We start from the raw sequence: 26,788 nt of genomic DNA, 5'->3' as shown, positions 1-26,788 counted from the left end.
TTCAACTCCAAAATAAATGGCAAATGTATGTAACTAAAAAGAAATGACTCTATATTTAAGAATAAAGTTTTTGAAAAATATATTAAAATTTTCTTCTTAAAAAATGGGGTGGAAGGGATATCAAATGCTTCTCAAATAAAGAATAAGGCCTAGAGCATTAATTTCCTATACTGCTGAAAGTATTTAAATTTTAACATCAATAAAATAACAATTTTACAGATTTACCCTTCACATGACTTCACAATTAACCAGGCTTTTCAACTAGGCTGATAAGGCCATCTAGGTTTACAAGTTTCTCAGAACCCAAGGAAGCTCAGACATCTTCCCTAGGTAGTAGGATACAAAGTTCCACCTAAGAAATGGCAAGGCTAAAGTTTTAGGCTGAATTTAGGAATTAATTAGCAATTTTGGGTAGCAAAACCATATCAAACTTAGAAAAAAATAAACCACATCGTATTGCTGGATTTAACCCACTAATAAAATTCATATTTGAGCTTGACTTGACAGAAACCTGACAGGAGGTTTCTTTATTAAGAAATAAATAGTTGTTCTATAATTATTTGTCACAATGTACTCTGAAATTTATTGCTTTTTCTGTACAGATGTTATATGTCACAATAAAAAAATGTTAAAAAGTAGGGCGGGCCATGGTGGTTCAGCAGCAGACTTCTTGCCTGCCATGCCGGAGACCTGGGTTCCTTTCCCAGTGCCTGCCCATGTGAAAAAAAAATAATAATAATAAGTAGTAAAAATCCCATGAGACTACAAGAAGACTATATACTCTACTTAAAGGAGGATTTTTGGTCATGGCTGCATGACCAAAATTCTGAATTCAAAGGTATTTAATCTTACAGGGAAAACCAAGTAAAAGTATTTTGATATTTGGACTGACAATTCTTCAAAATACCAGGAGGATACATAGACATTTGAATGTGCTGGTTATTTTTTTAAAGAAACTACGCTCATAGCCATAATATAAAAAGAGCTCTTACAATCAGTAGGAAACAAACACTCATGGGGGGAGGGGGAGACGAAGGATACAATCAATTTGCCTAAGAAATGAACCTTGTGATCAAAGAGATGCAAAATTTAAGAGAATAATAGCCAGTGATCTTGAAAAACCAGGGAAATAAGTTCTCTAAAGTAACACAATAAATTGGTACAAACTTTCAGGAAGGCAATGCCTATCAAAAATGATAACATTTTACACAGTTTGTATTAACACAAAAATGTTCACAGCTCTTTTTTACACTAGGGAAAAATGGCTAATTTTAACATTCAGCAAAAAGGAGTAAAATTTTATATGGCCAATTCAAAATATTTTTGAGTACCATTTCCATAAAATCAGTCTAGATTGATTTAGGGGTCAGGGAGACATTGTGGAAGAAGTATTCCAAACTAATGGAAGTTTGATAACCAGAAGACTTTCAAAAAATAATAATAAACAGACTACTTTACTTTAATATGCTTGTGTGCACAGTAAATTCCCCAAATCTACTGAAGAACTTGTAATTCACACCATACCTACTGACATTATCTTACAGCAAAATTCAGAAAACAATGTTGTAGAAAAATATTTAATGACAAGGACCAATGTTAACCACATATAGCTAATTTCTGAAAAAATACATAGAATGAGATCTCATTCATTTAAATTTATTTTCTTCTTGATGCTTATCTATTTTGTCCAAAATTTCTATGATACACCTTCATTACCTTTTTTAAAAAGAAAAACGAAAAGAAAAAAAAACAGAGTATCTAAAAGTAAAGTCTACTAGGCCAGGAGTACTCAAAAACAATACTAAAATTCAAAGAAAAACAAAATGATTGCTGGACAACTCACCAATTGTTTCTTCTATATAATATCATTAATTATATGCTCTAAAATGTTTAGAAAATTTTTAAACAAATGATTCAAACAAAGGCATGACTAAGGATGTTTGCATACTATTTAAAAGTCCTTAAAACTGCTAAAAGCAATCACATCCCAAAGGTTACTAAAAATTGCCACAACACGTTTCTGCAACAATAAAAAATTCAAAGTTTTGGGGCTTCTACCTTGAACCAGGCATTCTAAGTGTTTCACAGATTATCTCTCTAATTCTGACAACCTCAAAATTGTGCAGATTATTTTCAACAATAATTTTTACAGTTAAGATTTTAATAAAAATAAGATATTGATACATTAATTACACACATAGTATTTCAAACACTTACATGTCTTCAGGCATCCAATGAAGCAAAAGTTTTATCTTTCCAGAGTCCTCTTTTCTCTTAGCTATTACCTAAGTAATGATATGAAAAGGAAAAACAAATCATAAAAACAATCTGTAAAACTCATTTTAGTGCATCATTTAAAAAGCACTTTTGACGCTAATCAAGACATGTTCATATCTGGAATCACAAATTGACCAGTAAACATACCAACGACCTCTGCTTTGTAGCAATTAAACCTTTGTCCTTCTGAAAAGACTGAAAGCTCCATGTGAGTAAAGACTTCCTATCTTTTGGACTTTTTGAACAATATCACCTAAAGCAGTATTTACTGTAGAATTAATTAAGTCAGAGTTTGGAGACTATCGTAAGAAAATAAACCTGAAATCAGGAAAAGCTTTATGCTCAAAGATGTTCACTTCACAGTGAATAACTGAGTACTTCTGGCCCTCAAAAAGAAAAATGAGTACCCAATCACTAAGATCTATTATATGTTTTCTTTAATAACTACTATTATTTCTACCCAAGGTGCCAAAATTCTGGTTCAGGCCTACAATCTTCTGGACCTCCCCAGTCTCCAAAGCCATTGTCTACTCAATACCTAGAGTGCTTGTTTCGAAACACAAATTCAATGATACCACTTTCCCCATGACTAAAACTCTTTTAACGTTCCCCTAAAGCACTTAGGATAAGGTCACTCTTAGCATGATGTACAAACTCTTCATAGTCTGGACTCTCCAGTCTCACTGGCAATGTTTTTTGCTTCTAACTCTTCCAGTCATACATTAAGAATGGGTTCCCAAACTATGAGATGTAAAAAGAAGCTTTCTCATCCACTCTCCACTCTACCAGCCGAACCAACTCTTTTTATTAATTCTATTAATATTATTAATTATAATATTAATGCTTTACAAGGAGAATGGTTCCCATACATCAGCCAAACAGTGTAACCTAATGTAAACCATGGATTATAGTTAATAGCATAATTATAATAATATACTTTCAACAACTTAACTAGTGCAAGGAGTTAATATGGGAGTATATGAAATCTGTGTTTTCTGTAAACCTACAACTTCTCTAAAAATAGTAAGTTGAAAGCTTTTGAAAGATTTGACAAAGTAGAGTCATGAAAAAAGATGAGCGATAGGATTATGCTAAAAGATTAAACAGAAGAATCATAAAATATCTCAAAGATCTATGCATTTGGATAGCTCTGATAGGTTAAAAATAAGTTTTGGCTCCACTTGAAATACATAAAAGCTGCAAACCATTAGACTATCTGTATTTTATAAGTGTGGTTTATTAAAGAAATATAACTAAGGATTGCCATTAGTACATCTATATTTCAATTCCTATATAAGACTTTGGCCCTATATAAAACAAATGACAAAGGAATATTCATTTGTATGTTCAGCTAAAATATTCAAGGTATATACACTTCATTTTCTTTATTCCTAACTTTTAACTTGGGCAATTAACAAAACAGCACAGGTCTCAGGTCAAATAAAATTTACACCAAATTTTTACTCCAGTCTCCACAAAACTTCTGCCTACATTCATACACAAATACATGTTTTCTAGGACACATGCATTATCATGCATTATCTACCCCCTCTTCCTTAACCTCTAGCTCCAGTGAGGATTAAGTGCCCCTATCATGTGCCCTAACACGCAGATAGCATATTCTACAATAGCACACATTTCATATTATCATTTCTTCATAAGTATATTTTCTCCAAGAGAATGGGGAATATTGCAAAGCCAGCATCTACCACAGGTACAGAACCAAAATATTTGCCATAAATTGGAAGCTGTAAACAAATAGTAATAATAGAATATTATTTTATAGTTATTCAAAACTAGGTTTACAAATGTTAAAAGGTAAAAATGCCATCTCAAATTAAAGGGTACAACATGATTATGACTATGCTAAACAACAAACAAAAACTTACATGCAATTAGGTATATACACATGTAAAAACTTCATTGTGCTGTACACATAAAAGTTGTAATATGCCATGTAAATCAAACCTCAAAAAATAAATGAAAAAACCATAGTGTAAAAGTACACAACAATCAAAAATGCAGTTTTGTTTGGCAATGGTGACACAGTATAAAACCTTTTCTTTATTCCTCATATAATCCTATCACATTTTTCTTTTTTTCACATGGGCAGGGACCGGGAATCGAACCTGGGTCCTCTGGCATGGCAGGCGAGCATTCTTGCCTGCTGAACCACCATGGCCCACCCCCTATCATATTTTTAAAACAACCTTTTCTCAAATTCACCTTTATTAAATATTTTCACCAAAAGAAAAAGAGAGAAAAGGATTTTAAGAAGCTTAGTGTACCCAACATTAAAGCCATATTATTGTTAATAATTAAGGAACTGAAAATGCTAATTGTTTGACATCTATAAAGCTTGTAATTGAGCTATACTGGCCAACCAATAATCTAAATAAACAGTAAGGAAAAACAGTGCCAGGAAGGAAAAAGTCTCTAATTTATCACTAAAGAGTTTACTGTTTGCATGGGGAAGTTTTATTTCTTTGTTTTATTTTTAATGAAACATTAGTCTATTAATCATTAAGTTCAATCTCAAGGAATCTAAATTAAATGGTGGATCAATCTGAAATGTATATATATATATATTTTTATACTTTTATATATATAAATATATATTATACATAAATATACATGTATAAAATTATAAGAAAACAAATATACTTGCCATTCATGACTAGATTCTGAAAATTAAATTAACGCTTACATAAAATAAAAACAGATGAAAATGCCATAATTCACAACTTCCATTTAACAAAATTGGTACTTTAGTGTTTTAATAATATAACATTCAAATTTTCCCAAATTTAAGTTCAAACTGCCCCCAAAATAATTTGTCATCCTGAAACCACACTGGAACTCAGTAACACTTATGCAATAACAAGCATTCTAAATAAAAATAAAATGGATACTTTCTATGCCCATAATTTAAAACATACAGTTAAATAAATTCTTTAATGTAGACTTGGAAAAGAGATTAATTTAAAAAGCCCAAGAATTGATCTGGAGATGTTAAAACTATATACCTCTATAATGAAATAAGATATTTAAAAAATGTAAAACAACCAAGCACAGCAAGCCAAATAACCGGTAACAAGAATACTGCTGACCTCTTCTGGAGAAGAGGAAAGAAAATGTTTCAATTAAAATATAACACAAATTAGACAAACTGCACAGTTTAGTACCTTGCATAATTTTTTTTTGCAAAACTGTGTCACAGGAATCATCAATATCAGTATTTCTTATAAAATATAATTTAATAACAAGGAAACAAATTTGCATTCATTACTGAACATTCTGGCTACTAACTTCTATTGAATACATACACCTCCACCTAAACCTTCCTACCGATGGAACTTGCTCATCTACTCTTTTTTAGCTTTTTTCTGTGTCAAAGACCTTTTCCCATTCTGAATGTCTCTTCCCTCTACCTCCTTATTCCAGCAAAAATCATTCTTCAGATTATACTTTACCTCTGACTTTTCCTCAATTTAGGTAGCTCTGGTTCCCCTCAATATTACTGACAGGTACCAAATCACTCTTACTCTGCAGATTTTTAATTTATTACATTCACCATATCACAATCCTAAATCCTCTCAGATATCTTCCATAGTTAGAAAACTCATTTTCATCTTCAAGATTACTTTGACCACAGATAGTTTTTTTTAATTTTCTTTCCAATGTCCTAATATAATTACCACTATTTTTAATTCCATCATTTTCCTTGACTTTTTTTGACCATCTTTATTCTAAGACTATGGATCTCATAACAAGGATCATCATCCCCACTATCCCTTTATATGCAGAGATCCTGCTCATTACTAGAAAATACTTCATGAGATCTAGTGACTTTTAAATCATAAATGGTGATGAGCTCCAAATTTGAGTCTTTGGATATCTTTCTCTTTTCTATATACACTTATTTCCTAGGTAATCTCACCTAGTCTCATACCTTTAAATACCACTCATATGCTGAAAACGCCAGTATTTGAATCTACAGCCCACACCTCTCCTCTGAACTCCAAACTTACGTCCACCTGCCTACATGACAGAGCCAATGGATGCCCTAACAATATGTCCAAATTCAAGCTCTTTTTTTTTACATGGGCAGGCACCAGGAATCGAACCCGGGTCCTCGGGCATGGCAGGCAAGCATTCTTACCTGCTGAGCCACCGTGGCCCACCCTCAAGCTCTTTTTGATACTCTTTCTCTCCACTGTCTTTCCCATTATATGGCAACTCCATCCTTCCAGTTGCCCAGCCAAAAGCCCTGGAGCCAACTGTCCATTTTTCTCAAATCTGACATCCAACCCATCAATAAAGTTTACCTTCAAAAGATATTCAGAATACGACAATCTACTTCTTTCAGTAATGCAATCATTTCAGTCCAAACCACTATTATCTCTTAACTGAGATACTAAAAAGACTGATGATTCCCTTTTCCCTGCATCCTTCACCCCCTACAAGCTGTTCAACATAGAAAACAAAGTAAGCACGTTAAAAAGAAAAAGAAAAGACAAAAAAAAAACAAGTCAGTAGGATCTCTAAGGCAGGAAGTAGAGGCAAGGATGAAATGCAAAGCTATGCCTGGAAAATTCTGAAAGTGATGGGAGTGTTCTGTCTCTTAATAGTGGTGGTGGTTTTAGAGGTGGATACAACTGCCAAAATTCCTAGAATTGTATACCTTAAATGGATACAGTTTATTATATATATATAACATATATATTAATATACACACACACACACACACTACACCTCAATGCACCTCTTTCTTTATCATTTAAAGAAAGAAAAAAACAAATCAGATCCTTGCTACTCAATCTTTTTCAACAGCTTCCCATGACATACAGCATAAAAACCAAAGTAACTAGCCTAACAAAGTTCTCCCCAACTACCTCTGAGGCATCTCCTGTATTGACTGAATCATTTATTCCCTCCAGCCAAACTGACGCCCTATACCCACCCTCAGGACAATGTACTTGATCTTCCCTCTAAGGTGCTCATCCCCCTAATAACTCAATGGCTCATATTTTCATTTCCCACAGTTCTTTCCAATTTATTAATTGCCCTTTATTAATTTATCTTGTTTATTATGTCCACTCCACTAGCATGTAGGCATTTTTTTAGTCTGTTTTGTTTACTTGTGTATTATCAGTTCCTGACACACAGCTAGATGTTCAACGTTTAAGTGAATGAACAATGTACCTTGTCTAATGGTACAATCCAGGCCTGCTGACAACATCTAGCTTACCTTTTTTATAAAAAAAAAAAAAAAATTACCTTTAAAAAAACAACAATTACATAGCTATCACATCATAAATCTGTGTTATATTTCAGAGGAGAATTTCAATCATCCCTGCCAAAGCAAACCTAAGTCTTGTTGAATCCCAGCAAAATTGCCAAGACAGCCATTTTAAACCCTTTCTTAATTTCCAATTCCATAAATTTTTTTCCCTTCCAACCTTCTATTTCTTATTTAGATAACTACATTTAGTATATTCTTCAAAAAGAGCATAAGTACAGTGGTACTTTTCTTCAACCCAAACTCATACCTCTTAAGTTTTCAAATCTCAGAAAATCTCTATAGCTAATTTTTCCATCTCTTACCTGCTTTACTTCCATATCTTTAATTCTTCACCCTCTCCCTTAGATTCTTACTTCTGTTTAATTTTCAACATCTACACTGCACCCTGAATTTACTGATACATAACTATTGTTCTCTTGTACCTCCCTTTTAACACAATACTTTTGTAGTCTCAAAACAAGAGCTCTGACCCCTAGAATACATGAATAGTACAGAAACCCTAAAGAAATGGTAATATTTAATTACCACTACTGTCACATGAGAAAAGGCACATAACCTCTGAATCCCCTAGCTTCTCATCTGAAAAATTTGAGTCAGGAAATACTAGTGGCTGCATTATGACAAAAAAGCTTTCAATTTCATTTTATGTTAGTATATTTAATAACTTCCCTTACATTATGTCAAGCATGCCTCCATTTAAATTTATTTCATAAACAAAATTCACTACTGGTTATTTTTTTGGCTCATGAAATCTGAATGGGTCTTACAAAATTATATTTCCTAGATTTCAACCTACCTAGAGTGAGTTGTCTTTTTTTTTGACTTTTAAAAAGGGTAATTTAATAAGTTGCTAGTTTACAGTTCTAAGGCCAAGAAAATGTCCCAGTTACACCAAGTCTATAGAAATGTCCAATCAAAGGCATCCAGGTAAAGATACCTTGATTCAAGAAGGCTGATGAAGTTCAGGGTTTCACCTAGAGTGAGTTTTTAATACACAAAAATGAGATATTACAATATTTCCTTTTTCAATCTTCCTTAATAAATAGCTATGAAATTACACCATTCAAATACTATGGTAGTAATCCACAAAACACAACTTTACAACATTTATCTTATCTTTAAAACAAAAAACCTACCAAGGAGACCCAGCAGCAGACTTATAATAATAGTGGTGTGGGAAGTAGCTTTTTGCATTAAAAAAGAGGGAAGAAAAAAAAGGCAAAAAATATAATGGGGGGGGTTGGTTTATAGGGAGCTAAATAAAGAAGGTGAGCCTGATAGGTGAGAAATCAAAAAGAAGGGAGAAAACAATGGAGGTAAGCGAGCACATTAAAATGACTAGGCACTACTTAAAATTAGGCCTAAGAGTCACCCCCCAAGAGAAGCTCTTTTGTTGCTCAGATGTGGCCTCTCTCTCTCTAGCCAACACAACAAGCAAACTCACCACCCTCCCCTGTCTACGTGGGACATAACTCCCAGGGGTGTGGACTTTCCTGACAATGTGGGACAGAAATCCTAGAATGAGCTGAGACTTAGCATCAGGGGATTGAGAAAAACCCTGGAATGAGCTGAGACTCAGCATCAAGAAGACCTTCTCGACCAAAAGGGGGAACAGTAAAATGAGACAAAATAAAGTGTCAATGGCTGAGAGATTCCAGAGTCGAGAGGTTATCCTGGAGGTTATTCTTTAGCATTAAACAGATTATCACCTTGTTAGTCAAAATATAATGGAGAGGCTGGAGGGAACTGCCTGAAAATGTAGAGCTGTGTTTCAGTAGCCATGTTTCTTGAAGATGATTGTATAATGATATAGCTTTTGCAATGTGACTGTGTGATTGTGAAAACCTTGTGTCTGATGCTCCTTTCATCAACCTTGTCAACAGACGAGTAGAACATATGGAGTAAAAATAAATAATAGGGGGAACAAATGTTAAAATAAATTTAGTTTGAAATGCTATAGTGAGTAATGAAAGAGAGGGGTAAGGGGTATGGTATATATGAATTTTTTTCTGTTTTCATTTTATTTCTTTTTCCGAATAGATGCAAATGTTATAAGAAATGATCATGACGATGAATATGCAACTATGTGATGATATTGTGAATTACTAATTATATATGTAGAATAGAATGATCAAAAGTTAAGAATGTTTGCATTTGGTATTTTTTGGTATTAAAAAAACTTTTAAATTAAAAAAATGAATAGGCAGAAGTAATAAAAAAGCTAAATAATTGGGAGGCAATTATATGGAGAAGAAAAGCTAAAATGCAAGAAATCTGCATAACTGTATGAGATGGAATAAAAGAGATTCAAACAAACCAAACAAGGTAGTAATAACAACACTGACCTTATAATTACATTCTCGTGCATTTTGATTGAAATATAAAAATTAAATTAATCAAAATTTAATATTATTTTACATTTCAACAGACAAAATTAAACAGTCACTTTTCTAGGGATTTGAACTGCCAAGTTTGGTTGATAACCTCTACTAACTTACCCATGCCAAACTATACCAATTCAAAGACGACTAGAGATAAACAAAATGGCAAAGGGGCATGTAAAGAAAGAACAACTCTCTATCAACCCCTACCTAAGCAAAAAAAAAAAAAAAAAAAAAAAAAAAAAACAGAACAACTGCATTTAGTGCTCTTCAAATTTCATACTTTTCCTCTACGCTGAATAACATTAACGCTCAACAAATAAAGTGAATGCCTACTATATGTTCCAGGACAATTCTTAGGAACAACTTAGAATGCATCAGTGGAACAAAACAAAAAAATTCCCTCCCTCACAAGGATTTAATTTTATGGCCAACATCATTTTCTATTTAAATGCATAAACTTTGGATGTGTAAGTTGGGGCACAGGAAAATAGTTACATGGAGCACAACGCAATGTGAATGAAATTTTTTAAAGCTAAAAGGCCTCATGTACTAATTTTACAGAGGATATCAGAGGTGAGCTAAGACACCCAGTTTACTTAAGGTTAGAGCCTGGTTATCTAAGATCCATTTCCACTATATGGTGTGTCACCCTGCTATTCCTAAACAGTGCAAACTAAAGGCTAAAATAGTCAATTAATTATAAACATGTATAATTGTGGACATATTTGCTTAATAAGTAACATTAAAAGTAATTTTTAAAATATTGGTAACTAATGAAGCAAAATGTTTTACTTTTGTTTTTTGTTTTAAAATATATTTTCCTAGATCAAGCAATTTAGAAATATGATTGTAAAAGTCAAAAAACACTTTTTTTGCAAATTTATATGCATAATTTTTTAAAAACACAGAATACTTACAGTACTATGAAAAACAACACTGTGTCCCTTCCCTAAACTTTCTATATGAGCTGAGAGGTTAAAGCATATGGCCCGATGTCTTATCGCATCCAGTGTTTGTGCATCGAAGAAATCATGCGGTCGTGCTAAAAGCCAACACAAAAGAACACAAAAGAGGTGAAGAATAGTTAGAAAATATAGCAGTCTCCAAACAGTCATATAGTCATTTATCACAAATAATAAAGACTGAAACACCAATTAACAAATACCTTTTTTATATTTCCTAGATTTCAGTCTAACCTAGAGTGAGATTTTAACACATAAAAATGATATTATAATATTTCCTTTTTCAATCTTCCTTAATAAATAGCTATGAAAATATACCATTCAAATCCTATGGTAGTAATTCATAAAACATACCTTTAGAACATCTACCTTATCTTTAGAACAAAAAACCTACCAAGGAGACCCAGCAGCAGACTATTATAACAGTAGTCTGAGCAGTAGCTTTTTGCATTGAAAAAGATTTTTTTTCTGCGTTCATAAAAACTGAATCTAATTAAAAAGATAAGTATGTACAAAAGCAGAATCCCAACAAATGTTTAGCTAATTCTGTCCACTGGTTTGTAAGGTTCTAATCTCAGAACTCATCATTTCATCCAACTACATTTACATATAATTATATCTTTAACTCCTGAATACCCATCCTGCATTTCAACAATCTGATGAACATTTACATGTATCACACTGGGATATCAAGTTCACCATGCCAAACATATGATATACATTTCATATTATATTTTACATGTAATAATTTTTTTTTTTACTAAGTGGCAATGTTATTTGGGGGGGGGGGTTAATAAGTATTTCCTAGATTATGAATAACACTTCTAACAACAATCTATGAAAACTATTAATACATTTCTAAATGCCAATGAACCCACCAAAATTCTTTCTAACTCCCACCAGTTACAAATTGTGTAACTTTGGGTGAACTGCTCAACCTACCTTAGAATGTTTTTCTTATAGAGATCTCATACCAGTTATAGATTGTTGTGATTAGATAAACAATGCATATGAAAAATGCCTTGTAAATCATAAAGCAGTTTATATTAAAAGAGCTTATGCAACTTTTCTAATTAACCACTTTAAAAACCTAAAGTGCCAGGGGTGCAAGGGTAGTTTAGTGTTAGAATTCTCACCTCCCATGCAGGAGACCCAGGTACAATTCCCAACCCATGCACCTTCCAAACAGGCAAACAAATGAAAAACCAAACAAACAAAAAAGTCAACAAATGGTGCTGCAAGAAGAGGAAACTCACATGGAAAAAGAATGAAATGTGACCCGCCCCATCCCATACAGCATATAAAATAAAAAATAAAAAAGCTAAAGTATGTAATCTTTAAGGGCAATCAGACAAAATTTCACATTAAATACTTTTAAATTCTTTTTTCACATTCCAATTTCATCCCACTAAATATGATAAATTGTTCTGTTCTTAGTCAAAATGAGAAAGTTGCTCAAAAATAAAAGAAAATGAATTATTTTTGAATTGTGGAACTTACTGATAACGTAATTTTTCAAGACCATTTATAACGTTAAAAATACTGTTAACAATTTTAAAATGTCTTGATTTCATGGTATAGCATATTCTGAATTACATGCATTTTAATTTAACAAACTATGGACATCCACGGAGTTCTCAAAACACACAAATTCATCACCGTTTCTGTGGGAGTTCCATTTCATCAGCTGGCACATTCACGAAAATATATCTAAAACACCTCTTTTCTCACAATATTTTTCCTTAAAACATTATCTAGTAACAAACAACTAGAACCTATAATTTCTGATCTCACTGCCAAGTGAGAAAGAAAAATACTGACATTTGACATTTTGGGAGCTTGGGGGAAAGGGATGATTTTACTTAATGGTGAGAAACCAAACCCTCTAATTCACTCCCTGAGCAGTTCTGCAATGAACTTTCTGCCAATGACCACTTTATTCAATCATTCACTCATTCATATCCTCTTCATTCAGGATATAATGAATTAGCAAGCTGACACCAAGACTGGGTACAGTGCTCCGGGTTTCAAAGTTAATCCCTGCCCCCAACATTTACAAGCCATATCATCTAATTATTTTCCATCCTAAATATCAAGGACACATCTCACGATCTGCATACAACCATTGTATATATGTACATACTTACAGAGATTTATAAATACTGAAACGTAGCCTATAGTCAATTCTTTTTATTGCTATATTTTATAATTTTGATTTAGGAAAAAATCAAAGTAGTCTCCCAAATCCAATTCTACATGGTGTACAACATTTACACCCTCTGTCAGATAAAAGATATCTGTATTCTCACACTAACAGACAGATGTCCTTACCAGTTTACTACTTTAATAGAAATACACAGAGTTGAATGGTAAAAAGTGGATTTGGATGAAAGCCCAATATATAAACAAAAGCCATCAAATACATGGAGATCTTCTGAAGTGAAACACTTACGTAATGAACGTCTTCTTTTGTTCTTTAACTTCCTCCTTTTGTTCATGCCAGCTTTAGAAGGAGATTCTTCTTTGGCCTTTGGCTGGCTAGAAACCTTTGAAGAGTTCTGCTGACTGAAGTGTGTGGGTACGTGGCGAGCCAGCCCTCCCTGAGAAGCAAAGCTGGCATTGCAGCCACCAACAACACACTATGTGAAAATTAAAGAAAAAATTATTTCAGAGATGCTATGAAATGAACGAGTGGAATAGGAACAAATGAATATTTCATATTTTCAGAAGTAAATCAGTACTGCAAGAGAACTAATTCCAGATCCACAGATCCTAAAGTAAATGAGAAAAAGTGACAAGCTAAAATTTCAACAAAAAACACCCCCTGGAGTTTTTCTATATCTACATTGATAGAGATGACAAAGCATCTAGACATGAAAGGAAAAAGAGTAGACAAATTTAGGACTGTGATTCTTGAGTAGGATGATTTTGTCCCACTCCCACCCCAGTTGTGACAACCAACTTTTTGGCTGTCACAACTGGACAGGTAACTACTGGCATCTAACAGGCAGACAGAGAGATATTGCAAAACATTCCATGATGCACAGGACAACTCTATCTCCTCCACAACAAAGAATTATCTAGCCTAAAATGTCAGTAGTGGCAAGGTTACGAAATTTTAATCTAAGATGATATCCTAGAAAGTGAAGATAATTTCTACACCTTTACCTTATGCCACAACAGTGAAGCAAGACAAAAGGGGCATGTAAACTGATGAAATGCCTTTCCTCTGATTCTGGGGCAGAATGTGTTTTAAATTCACGTATACAGATCAAATCCCACATCCTACTATCAAGACACAACACGATATAACCTGCTAGCATGCAAACTTATTATGGCCAAACTAATCCAAGATCTTTCTAATTCCTTTTCCCCATCCCAATGCCTGCATCTCTATTCTCAATCACCTGATTTTTCTAATCTATGTAAACTTTCCATCTTTCTACAATCACCTAGGCTCTAAAATATTCATCAATACTCCTCCTCCCTAATCCCAGACAAGTCTTCAATTACCAAAGTACAGATTCATATAATTTCAAAGCAGAAAAAGACTATAAAAGAATAATCTCTCTCTTTTATAAGTAAATTTAAATTGCCCAAGACAGAACTAGGAAGGCTATAGCAAAGCTGTAAATAGACCTCAGATTGCCTAATTCCCAAAGTTTCTACTCTTTCCACTATATTCAAGGCAAAAATAGCAGACAACTTTCCAGAAAACACTGATTTTTTAAAATTAATCACTTTTCTAAGGCAAGAATAACTTGTTTCTGCTTCAAAGAATTATATATCCTGCCAGTTACTTGGATTCCTGGATTTTTAAATTTTTATTATTATTATTATTTGGGGGGGAGGTGTACATGGTCTGGAAATCAAACCTGGGTCTCTCGCATGGAAAGCGAGCATTGTACCACTGAACCACCCGTGCACACTGATTTTTAAATTATTTTTATCTTCGGATATGTAAGGTTACTTCAGAACTTTCAGCAGCCTCCCTACTGCTCTACACTATTATAACAGTAAGAGAAAAGTACAAAAATATTAACTTTTAAAGGACTTTTATTTAAATTTATTAAAATATTGAATTTAGACTCTTAGAACGTCTCAGGCTAGTGTTATTCCACCCTCAATAAGTTTCATTAAATACTGCCTTTTTGTCCTCTGTATTCCAGAAATCAAAAGGTTAAATATCCAAGTCACTTAGTGGGCCTGCTATTCCAATATTTAATGTAGAACATTCAGATATCACTAGAACTACAATACAAAAATTGCTACAGAAGATATGTGTGATTTCCGGCTATATCTTGGGAAATAACTTTGGTGAGTCTTACAACTGAATTTTACTAATTAAAAAATACACTGTTTTCCAAAATGATCCCCATACAGCAAAATCCACACCCATATTGATAATACATTTTCTATTAGCAGCTTGTTATCCAATTTACTTAGTTTCTGACTTGACAACCAAGCTCCTAAGCATGCAAATTTACCATATTTAACATTAAATATATCTATCACATTATACCCAGACCTTTCACCTTGTATTACAGTGTATCTAGATAATACCACACACACAAAAAAAACCTACATGCCTCCAGGCTCTTTCTTTCAATTCATACGATTTTAAACTTCTAAAAACACAACTCTCTATTTGTTTAAAAAAAAAACTTTTCTTCACAAAGTCTTACTATCTGCCAAGCAGAAAGGAGCTAATCCTCCCTTGAGATATCCTCACACCTTCACTATCTACCTAGATCCTTATCCAAACTCACCATTCCTTTCTACGCATTTGAAGGCAGAACAGGAATATCTATGTTCCCAGAATTTGCATATAATAGATATTTCAAAGTATATTAACAGTACTGAATATTCACATGCTAACAGATTTTGTAAAAAACGATACTTGGTGAAACATTTCACAGCAAGTTTCTTACAGTGCTATTAATAAGTACTCTATATTGACATGCAAGGGACATGTGGGGAACTCGACTGGCACTCATAAAATACTGCCCACTCTAGGATATACACTAAGTTAAGAGAAAGAGGAATGCTTTGAGATTTCAAGTTCAGAGTTACCTATTCTTCATCTAGTACTATACAAGACACTGGATGTATAAGGATGAATAAGATACAGTTCCTGCCTTGAAATAACTTACATGTGGTCAACAAGACAGACATAAGACAACGATTTCAAAGAAATATAATAAGGAATAAGGCACAGGGTTCTATGGGGTCCCAGAGAAGAGAAAATTAGCTTAATACAGTGCTTTAAAATTAGTATTTTGATTCTTATAACAAACCTGTCAGTAGAGTGGACCTTAGATAACCTGCATCAAGAATGTTCAGCTGCAAATTCCTAAGCCTCATCTCACACCTATTATGTCAAAATCTCTGGAGTTACTGCCAAGGATCTGTGTTTTTGTTCTAGGTGATTCTCCCACAAGCTTCAAGTCTGAGAACTATAAAAGACTGTTACTAGATTTAACTAAATCACTGTCACTCTTATTTTTAAAGATGCAGTAAGGCAAGCAGCATCACTATCATCACTATATTACAAATGAAGAAAGACATTAAGAAGAATTTATTAATCCAGGTTCAAACAACTAGTAAAAGGCAGCAATTGAATTCAAGTTACTAATCCACTTCTATAATCCAGGTGTATCCCTTCATAGTATAATAGTAATAAACAGAGCCACAGTTCCAAGGCCCCATCAAAAAGTCAGTGTCTGCTTGCTAACTCACTAGAACTGTCTTAATTTAAACAACATTTATTCAATGTTAACTATCAATCAGTAATACTCTGGCTGCCTGAAATACAAAAGTAACTAAAACTCAGACCCTGAATGTGGGATGCTTAGCAGCTAGCAGTTACTGAATTCTCTGAATGTAAGAACTTAGACATATATCCTGAGCACCAAGAAAGAATAACGCATTTTAAAGTTACCATCTTCTGTAGATTACCATGTTGCCGTAGATCTATACCATACAGCACCAAACCAATAGTCAAATGCTGTTACTAAGTACTTTAAATACAGTTTCTGCAACTGAGGAACTGAAGTTTTTACTTCATTTCAATTTACTTAACTTAAATTTTAACCTGAAAACATATTCAATTCAGCTGCTGAAAAATTTTTCAGTAGGTTTCAAACAATTTGGGTATGTGACTCCGCTTTTTCAAGTGCAAATTTTATGAAATCTAAATATAGATCAGTGTATAGCATCTGAATTGAGAGTTCTGTAAATGTAATCACCCTAATGGGTTAGTCTTACACTGTTCAATACAGCAGCCACTAAAAACAGGTGACTACTGAGAATATGAATCGTGGCCAGTTCAAACTAAGTGCTCTAAGAATAAAATACACTCTGAATTTTGAAGACTCAGTAAAATAGCTCATTAATAATTTTGTATACTGATAGCATGTTGAAATTATAACATATTGGGGGTTAAATATATTATTAAAATCATTTTCACCTGTCTCTTTTAATTCTTTCAACATGGTCATTAGAAATTTAAAATGTTATCACTGGCTCACATATATTTTTATTAGACAGTGCTGTCAGAAAAAGCCATACAATACCTATTTTTCTCACTTTTCAATTTTAGAAGAGGTCATCCTGTATTTCCTAATACAGTAACTTAAAATTATACCTGAAATAGCGTGCATTCTGGGAATACAATATAAAACGGTCTTTCCCTCTCATGTTCCTAGCTTCAGTTGGTTCATTTGAACAAATCTGTTGAAAGAATTCCACATTTCCAATTTTAGAACAGCTACTTAACCAAAATTAAAGAGGAAATGACAATAACAATTTAGATCCAAGACCTCAAGTTTAAATTCAAAGGGATTCTGTGATGTACTGCATTCAGGATTATTGCTAATGACAGGGTTCCAGTAGACTAGAGGATTAATTTCCTTCCAGAATCATTCCAGTCTATGAATAGGCTCTGGGAGCATTAAGAATTGAGATAATAAATTACCCAGAGTTTATTTTGTTCAGCAATGATTAAATGCTCTGGAAATAAATCAATAATGAGAATTCTAATAAAGGACTGATTTATCTCTGATTCTGATCATTCAATAAAGAATCAAAAACAAATCTCAGGGCGGGCCACAATGGCTCAGCAGGCAAAATATTCGCCTGTGGTGCCGGAGACCCGGGTTTGATTACGAAAGAAAACAAAACAAAACACAAATCTCAAAAGAAAACACAGCTTTAAAAGAAAAGTGTTTTTATTAAAAAGAGGCATAATGGAGTCACACACATTTCACTTACAAACTCTCCTGCTCTAAAAGGAAATAATTATAGGAGTCATCTAATCAATATTCCACTCATTAAGGGTAAAACCCCAGAGAGTGTGAAAAAGAGAAAAAACTGCTATTTCTTCAAATGGCCTCAAGCCACTAAATATGAGCATTTCATGGTGCCAACTGTGATTTTAGTGTGTATTCATTTTATAATTTTCATCCACACATATGACCCTGAACTCAATCGACTATATTTAGTGTTCTGATGAAAAAACAATGTTTTTGACCAATAGGGGAAAACACTTTTTTTTGGAAACTGAATATTTCAAATGTTCTATTCCCCAAATCTACAAAGACATGTTATAATATGCTGACTGTCTTTCATACCTAAACTGCCTCCAAAACTGGCTCTAAAGTTCTTTATCAAAGGCATAATAGTCACTAGAAACCTAACGAAGTAGATAATTTACCAAAATTTATCTAAAACCCTCACAAAAGAACATAATATTCATGAGCTCTTCCATTGTCTCATAAGATTTATCCACCCCTGGAATCAGACCAACAGTGTAGAGAGTAGGGACAAGGAAAGATAGAAAGTATGAAATCACCCTCAACCAAGACCTTGTCAAGTCACCACCATGATTACTAATGCTAACGTCACAGACTACCTTACCTCATGCGCTCATTCTTATTTTTTTTTTGCATGGGCAGGCACCGGGAATCAAACCCCGGTCTCAGGCATGGCAGGCGAGAACTCTGCCACTGGGTCACCATGGCCCACCCTCATGCGCTCATTCATAAAGTGTAAACAACTAACGTTGTGGCCAAGTATTTCTTCAAATAAAGCAATATGAAGACTGTCTAAAATTCATATATACACTCTAAGGTATCTGTCCTTAAAACCAAAATACGACGTTTCTGCATCATTTCCTTTGCTCACACTATGAAAACATGAGGAAATGGGGTACATCCCTAAAACTTCTGCTATATTTACTCGTTTGAATATTTTTCCATTAATACAATAATATAATGATGAACAGGTCTTAAAAAAAAACATGGAGAAAAACTAACATAAACATTATAAAAGGTAAGACAAGTAAAAAAAAATAGGAGAAGAGAATTAGAAGTAGAATATTAAAAAAAAGAAAGGAAGACTTCGTAAGAAACCAATAGCTGACTATATGTGGTTAAATGAAAAAAGGTGTTAAGTACAAATTAACTTCACCTAAGCTATGAATTTCATAAACTTACTATAAGAAATCAACCATCATTATTATTTCTTGTCATTATTTAAGTGAAATAACTTATTCCATCACTTAAGCAAATGTTCTGTAACCACTTTATTTTGGAGGATATTAAAGAACTCAGTTAACATTTCTTTTACTTTCCTCCCACTGGCCATGTGTTCACACCTACTCTAAAATATTTCTAAATAGACTAAAATAATTGTAAATGGCCCCTATGTTGTAAAACTGTGTAAGGCTAATCATACTGAGAGAATTTGGCTTAATTCAACAAGTACCCTCACTAGTATTCTCAATAATTAGCTTATATGACTTAGATCTAAATGGCAAAAAAATAATACCTTCACCCCAGGTTGCTGGCATGAAGTATAAACCCCTAATTCACTCCATTGAACCTCATTTAGAAAAAAATACACCACACTTCTTAAAAAATAATGCAAAATACTGTATGGTCTCACTGATATGAACTAACATTAATGAATGAACTTGAAGAATTTCAGTTAAGAACAGAAGTTATCAGGAGATAGAAATAGGGTAGATATTGGGGAATTGGAGCTGAAGGGATACAGATTGTGCCACGGGACTGACTGTAAAAATTCAGAAATGTATAGCACAATACCACCTAATTGTAGCACAATAATGTTAGAACACTGAATGAAGTTGAATATGAGAATGATAGAAGGAGGAGGCCTGGGGGCACAAATGAAATCAGAAGGAAAGATAAGAGATAAAGACTGAGATGGTATAATCTAGGAATGCCTAGAGTGTGTAATGATAGTGACTAAATGTATAAATTTTAAAACGTTTTTGCATGAGGTAGAACAAAGTAATGTCAATACTGCAGGGTGTTGAAAATAGATGGTAATTAATACTTTAGCACTTCAACTTATGTGTGAGACTAAAGCAAAAAATGTTTATGTAGTACAAAATTTGTATTTTGACTAGTGCATTTCCTAATATAACTTCTGTAGACAACATAATTGAACACCATAAGTACATGGAATCTTGAGTAGGGTATGAGATTTTGTAGGTTTGTCCAGAATGATGCCCCAATAAATCCCACAGTGGTTTGAACAGTGAATAAAAAAGTATTTGCAAAGCCCCCTTGGGGGAATGGCGAAAAAGGGGGAAAACTCAACTTCCCCAAGTGGAGAATTTTTGATATTCTCACAAGCAGTAGGAACAACCAAAGCAATAGGTGGAGCCCTCAATCTGGGGGGTTATTCATATGAAACTTAATCTTGCAGAGGACAGGCTAAGTCTACTTAAAATCCCAGGCCTAAGAGTCAACCTCAGAGAACCTCTTTTGTTGCTCAGATGAAGCCTCCCTCTCTCAGCCAACATAACAAGCAAACTCACTGCCCTCCCACTCTCTACATGAGACATGCCTTCCCACTCCCTACATGTGGACCTTCCTGGCAACATGGGACAGAAATCCTAGAATGAGTTGAGACTCAGCATCAAGGGACTGAGAAAACTTTCTCGACCAAAAGAGGGAAGAGCAAAATGAGACAAAATAAAGTGTCAATGGCGGAGAGATTCTAAACAGAGTTGAGAGATTATCCAGGAGGTTATTCTTACGCATTACACAGCTACAACCTTTTTAGCTAAGGTGTAATGGAGAGGCTGGAGGGAACTGCCTGATAATGTAGAGCTGTGTTTCAGTAGCCATGTTTCTTGAAGATGACTGTATAATGATATAGCTTTCGCGATGTGACTGTGTGATTGTGAAAACCTTGTGTCTGATGCTTCTTTTATCTACCTTATGGACAGATGAGTAAAACATAAGGATTAAAAATACATAAATAATAGGAGGAACAAATGTTAAAATAAATTTAGTAGACTGAAACGCTAGTGATCAATGAAAGGGAGGGGTAAGGGGTATGTATGAATATTTTTCTGTTTTCTTTCTATTTCTTTTTCTGAATTGATGCAAATGTTCTATGAAATGATCATGATGATGAATATACAACTATGTGATGATACTAATTATTAGTGAGTTATTAATTATACAAAGAATGGAATGATCATATGGTAAGAATGTTTGTGTTTGTATATTGTTATGTTGAATAAAAAAAAAGTTGAAGAAAAAAAAAATAATGTGACCTGATCTAGACTAGATCATCAAAACTTTTCTCCTCATATATACCCCACACATACTTCTGAAATTAATTTTTGAAAAACTGACTAGGGTTGTAAAGAACCTGTACAGATGAAACTACGTAACATTGCTAAAAGAAAACAAAATCGAGAGAGGTGGAGGACATTCCCTGCTCATGTATAGGAAGGTTAAATGTACTTAAGATGTCAGTCCTACCCAAACTGACTTACAGATTCAACATAATACTAATCAACATTAAAACAAGCTACTTTGAAGACCTGGAAAAGCTAGACATGAAATAGAAAGAGACTTTGAATAGCTAAAAATATCCTAAAAAAAGAGAATGAAGTGGGAAAATGAACACTTCCTGATTTTAAAGCACATTATAAAGACACAGTGGTCAAAACACATGGTTACTGGATAAAAGGAGCATCAGACATAAGGTTTTCAAAATCACAAAGCCACAAAGTATAAGTAGCCTTGACTTGAAGACAATTGTATAACTATATAGCTTTTACAATGTGACTGTGGGATTGTGAAAACCTTGTGTCTGATGCTCCTTTTATCTAGGGTATGGGCAGATGAGTAAAAAGTATGAATAAAAAATAAACAAATAATAGGGGGAACAAAGGTTAAAATAAATTGGGTAGATGGAAATATTAGTTGTCAATGAGAGGGAGGGGTAAGGAGTATGGGAACCATGTGTTTTTCTTCTCTCTTTTTAATTCTTTTTTTTTGGAGTAATGCAAATGTTCTAAAAAACAATCACGGTGATGAATATACAACTATGTGATGATATTTTCAGCCATTGATTGTACACCATGTATGGAATATTCGTATGTTAAGAATGTTTGTTTGTATGTTGTTACATCAATAAAAATAAAAATAAAAGAATCAAGGCTACTGCAATACAGTTCAATAGTTTCATGCACTTCCCTACAGTCACTCCAATACACCATAAACTAAAAAGGTATATCTAGATATCACATAAGAATAACCTCTTGACTGTTTGAAATCTCTCAGCCACTGAAACTTCAGTTTGTCTCATTTCTCTCATCCCCCTTTTGGTCAAGCATGGTTTCTCAATCCCATGATGTCAGATCCTGACTCATGCTGGGAGTCCTTTCCCATATTGCCAGGGAGATTTACACTGCCAGGGAGATTTACACCACTAGAAGTCATGTCCCATGTAGAGGAGAGGGCAGTAGTTCACCTGTTGAATTAGCTTAGAGAGAGGCCACTGTGAGCAACAAAAGAGGGTCTCCTTTTATCCAGTATATGAACAAATGAGCAAAAAAAAGATATAAATCTTTTTTTATATAAATAAATAATAGGGGTCGGATAAGGGGTAAAAAAAAAACTGGATGGACTGAAATAGTAGTGGTCAATGAGAGGAAGGGGAAAGGGGGCTTGGGATGTATATGTTTTTTTCTTTTTTTCTTTTTATTTCATTTTCTGGAGTGATGTAAATGTTCTAAAAATGATCATGGTGATGAATAAACAACTATGTGATGATACTCTGAGCGACTAATTGTATACACTGGATGGACTGTATGTGTGCAAAGATATCTCAGTAAAAATATTTAAAAACAAACAAAAAGGAAACAAGAATGCCCTGAATTTAGAATGTTAAATTTAAGCCGCAAGGTAACCATGAATAAAATATCAGAGAATATGAAAACTCAAAGAAACAGAAATTAGAGTACAAGTAACCAAGGGTAGGGGGCAGAGTAATGGGAAGCAAATGCAAATGGGTGCAGAGTTTCTGTTTGGGGTGAAGGGTAAGATCTAATAATGGATGGTGGTGAGGGTACTGCAATATTGTGAATGGGATTAATCCAACTAAAAGTGATGTTTAGGAGATTGTGATAGGATGATTTATGTATATATTTTCACAAAGGAAAATGAAGAAAAACTAAAGAGATGATAATTTAATGCAATATATAACACTAGAAGGGCTATAAAAAAGAAGAAAAGATTCTACAGGTTTGAAAGGATTTATGTACCCTAGAAAAGCCATGTTTTAGTTCTAATCAATCTTGTAGGAGCAACTGTTTCTTCTAATCCCTATTCATACTATAGGTTGGAAACTTAATTAGGTTATATCCATGGTGATGTGACTCACCCAAGTGTGGGTATTAAACTTGATTAGACAGAGACATGACCCCACCCATTCCAGGTGGGTCTTGATTAGTTTACTGGAATCCTTTAAAAAAACAAATGTTTTGGAGAAAGCTTCAGAATGAAAGAAACAGAGTTCATCAGCCAGTGACCTTTGGAGATGAAGGAAAATGCCCCTTAATGAACTTCATGAAGCAAGCAGCCTAGAGAGGAAGCCAGCACACATCGCCATGTTCACCATGTGCCTTTCCAGTTGAGAAACCTTGAACTTCATCGGCCTTTCTTGAGTGAAGGTAACCTCTTGTTGGTGCCTTAATTTGGACATTTTTATAGACTTGCTCTAAGTTGGACATTCTCATGACCTTTCAACTGTAAACTTGCAACTTAATAAATTCCCTTTTTTAAAAGTCATTCTGAGCAGGCAACGGTGGCTCAGTGGCAGAGTTCCTGCCTGCTGAGCCGGAGACCCACGTTCGATTTCCAGAGCCAGCCCATATCAAAAAAAAAAAGAAAACACATTCTGTTTCTGGTATATTGCATTTCAGCAGCTAGCAAAATAGAACAGGCTCTAAGGTATATTATTCAGACCTAAGAAAAAATTGGAATAAAGACCATAAACTTTATATCAATGTTAAATTTCTTGATAACTGCACTTAAGGTGAATATGTAAGTAAATATCCTTGAACATTTAAAAAAAAAAAGCATGATACTGGTACAAAAGATAGAAGAACTGACCAATGGAATTGAATCCAGAGGATGCGAACAGACCACCAAATCTAAGATCAACTGATCTTCAACAAGGCCCACAAATCCACTGAACTGGGACAAAATAATCTTTTCAATAAATGAGCATAGGAGAACTGGATATCAATAACCCAAAAAATGAAAGAGAACCCTTACCTCATACCCTATACAAAAAAATTACCTCAAAGTGCATCAAACACCTAAATAAAAGAACCAGTACCATAAAACTCTTAGAAGAAAATATAGGGAAACATCTTCAAGACCAGGTAATAGAATGTAGCTTCCTAAGCTTTGTTTACACCCAAAACACAAGCAACAGAAGAAAAAATAGATAAATGGGAACTCCTCAAAATCAAATGCTTTTGTGCCTCAAAAACTTTGTCAAAAGGTGAAAAGGCAGCCAATTCAACAGGAGAAAATATTTGGACATCACATACTGGCTAAAGGTTTTATACCCTGTATACATAAAGAAATCATACAACTCATCAACAAAAGAATAATCCAACTATAAAATGGGCTAAATATATAAACAAACATTTTTCTGAAGAGCAAATACAGCCGGTTCAAAAGCACAGGAATAGTTGCTATTTTCATTAACTATAAGAGAAAAGCAGATCAAGACTATAACTCATACCCAAAATGTATGCTATTAAACAAACAGGAAACTACTAATGTTGGAGAGGATGTGGGGAAACTGGAACACTTATGCATTGCTGGTGGGGATGTATAATGGTACAGCCACTATGAAAGACGGTCTGGCAGTTCCTCAGAAAACTAAATATGAAGTTGCCCTACGAAACAGCAATACCAGAGATAAATAATGCTGGATGGGAGAGGATAAGAGTTAACGGTAAGTTTGAATTTTCCATTTGGTGAGGGTGTGTTATTTATCAGTTACTTTTCTCTTGTCTAAAATTCAGAGTGTTGATGATTATATCATTGAAGATAATGTAAGACATTAATTGTTGACTCTGGTTATTACACATGACCACCCATGGATGGAAATGGCTGAAGGATTCACTGACTGAGAAAAATAGCGAACTGTGGTATATACATATGATCAATATCGATGCTGCTACTAAAAAGAATAAAGTCATGAGGCATGCAACATTGTAAATGAACCTGTGAGACATTATGTGATACAAAATAAGCCAGAAACAGAAGAGGAAATATTGTATGGTTTCATTTAGAAAAGACTTAACAAGAAAGTTGAGGCCTAGATAATAAGCTCTTACAGCAGTCATATTTAGTCCAGACCTATAATTTTAATTTCTAGATTTTGAGAGGTTATGCTATATAGGTAAAGCCTGGTATTTCCCTGGACTTCAGGAACTTATGTGTTGCCTACAGCTCAGAGTAGGAGTTCTGCAGTTCTGAAGTCAGCAATGCCGTATACAACAACTGTTAAATAAACTGAAAAAGAGGTAAAATTTAGAGATTAGAACGAAGCCAATTCCATCAGGACTAATGTAAATCAGAATACAACAGTAAGAAGGACATTATCTGTATTTTAGAACTTTACCTACCCTATGAGAACAGGTTTATTTTGGAAGAGATGTTTATTTTCTCCAAAACCTAAATTTTCTGTAACACATAATATAACTCAACCTGTCTGGATAGATCATTTAAACCCAAACACTTGAAGGCCAGAATGGAACTCTTACCAGATAAAGGATGTGGACTCTTCTGCCCAATGCACTTAATAACCAATTCCTGAGACAAGAGGATTTCAAAGAGAAAAAGAGTTTATTAATGTGTAGCAGGAGAACAAACAGCCTAACAGCCCAAAATCTGTCTCCCCGAGTTTAGGGGGTTCAAGGTTTTAAAGGAATTTAGCAAGAGGAGATAAGATCATTTCAGACAGTAAACTCAAAGCAGGAAAGGAGACAAATGTTATTATAATTTCAAAAGAACATAAATTGAAAGGAGAGGCAGAGCTATCACTTCAGCACTAAAAGTATAAAAGGAAAGACAGAAGTAGTTAATGGCTGACTTCCTTAGCATTAGGGCCTTTGCTTTACAAGAGAATGACCAGCTCATACAATCACAAAGGCACAAGATAAGGGCTTTTGTTTACACTCATTTCAGAAATCAAAGCAGCTGGATTACAGTTCAGGTATTTCCCTGTCTATTTCAACATTTCAGAAAGCAAAAAGGAATCTTTATATAACGATTTACTAATCAAAATCATCCCTTAAATACTGATTTCTCAGTTACAGGACTGTGAGTTGTAATTCAATATAGCTTAATGTAATGCCCAAATACATCCCAGAGTATGCTGAGCAGATAACTTTAAAGTATTGGAAAAGGTGGGGCAAGATGGCAGCATAGTGAGGTATGGAATTTAGTCTATCCTCCAAAGCAGCTAGTAAATTGCCAGGAACTGTAAGGAACAACTGCTGGGGG

At 34.0% G+C, this 26,788-nt stretch overlaps 1 protein-coding gene and 1 long non-coding RNA gene across 6 annotated transcripts in view; one reads left to right on the top strand and one right to left on the bottom strand.

Moving 5' to 3' along the window:
* Positions 1 to 26,788, bottom strand: part of AEBP2 (AE binding protein 2) — a 189,398-nt gene that overhangs the window by 85,468 nt on the left and 77,142 nt on the right. For all 5 annotated transcript variants that reach the window (XM_077170238.1, XM_077170237.1, XM_077170240.1 and 2 more), the window contains exons 4-6: positions 13,381 to 13,567; positions 10,884 to 11,008; positions 2,218 to 2,285 (exon numbers count right to left, since the gene is read on the bottom strand). In XM_077170238.1, coding sequence (XP_077026353.1) covers positions 2,218 to 2,285; positions 10,884 to 11,008; positions 13,381 to 13,567 — 380 coding nt within the window. The remainder of the gene's footprint in view (positions 1 to 2,217; positions 2,286 to 10,883; positions 11,009 to 13,380; positions 13,568 to 26,788) is intronic.
* Positions 1 to 26,788, top strand: part of LOC143691571 (uncharacterized) — a 173,951-nt gene that overhangs the window by 111,676 nt on the left and 35,487 nt on the right. The window lies entirely within an intron of this gene.

This window comes from Tamandua tetradactyla, chromosome 7 (genome assembly GCF_023851605.1).
Source record: "Tamandua tetradactyla isolate mTamTet1 chromosome 7, mTamTet1.pri, whole genome shotgun sequence".
NCBI classification, from domain to species: Eukaryota; Metazoa; Chordata; class Mammalia; order Pilosa; family Myrmecophagidae; genus Tamandua; species Tamandua tetradactyla.
The sequence above is the reverse complement of the archived record's forward strand: the minus strand, read 5'-3'. Positions and strand labels throughout refer to the sequence as shown.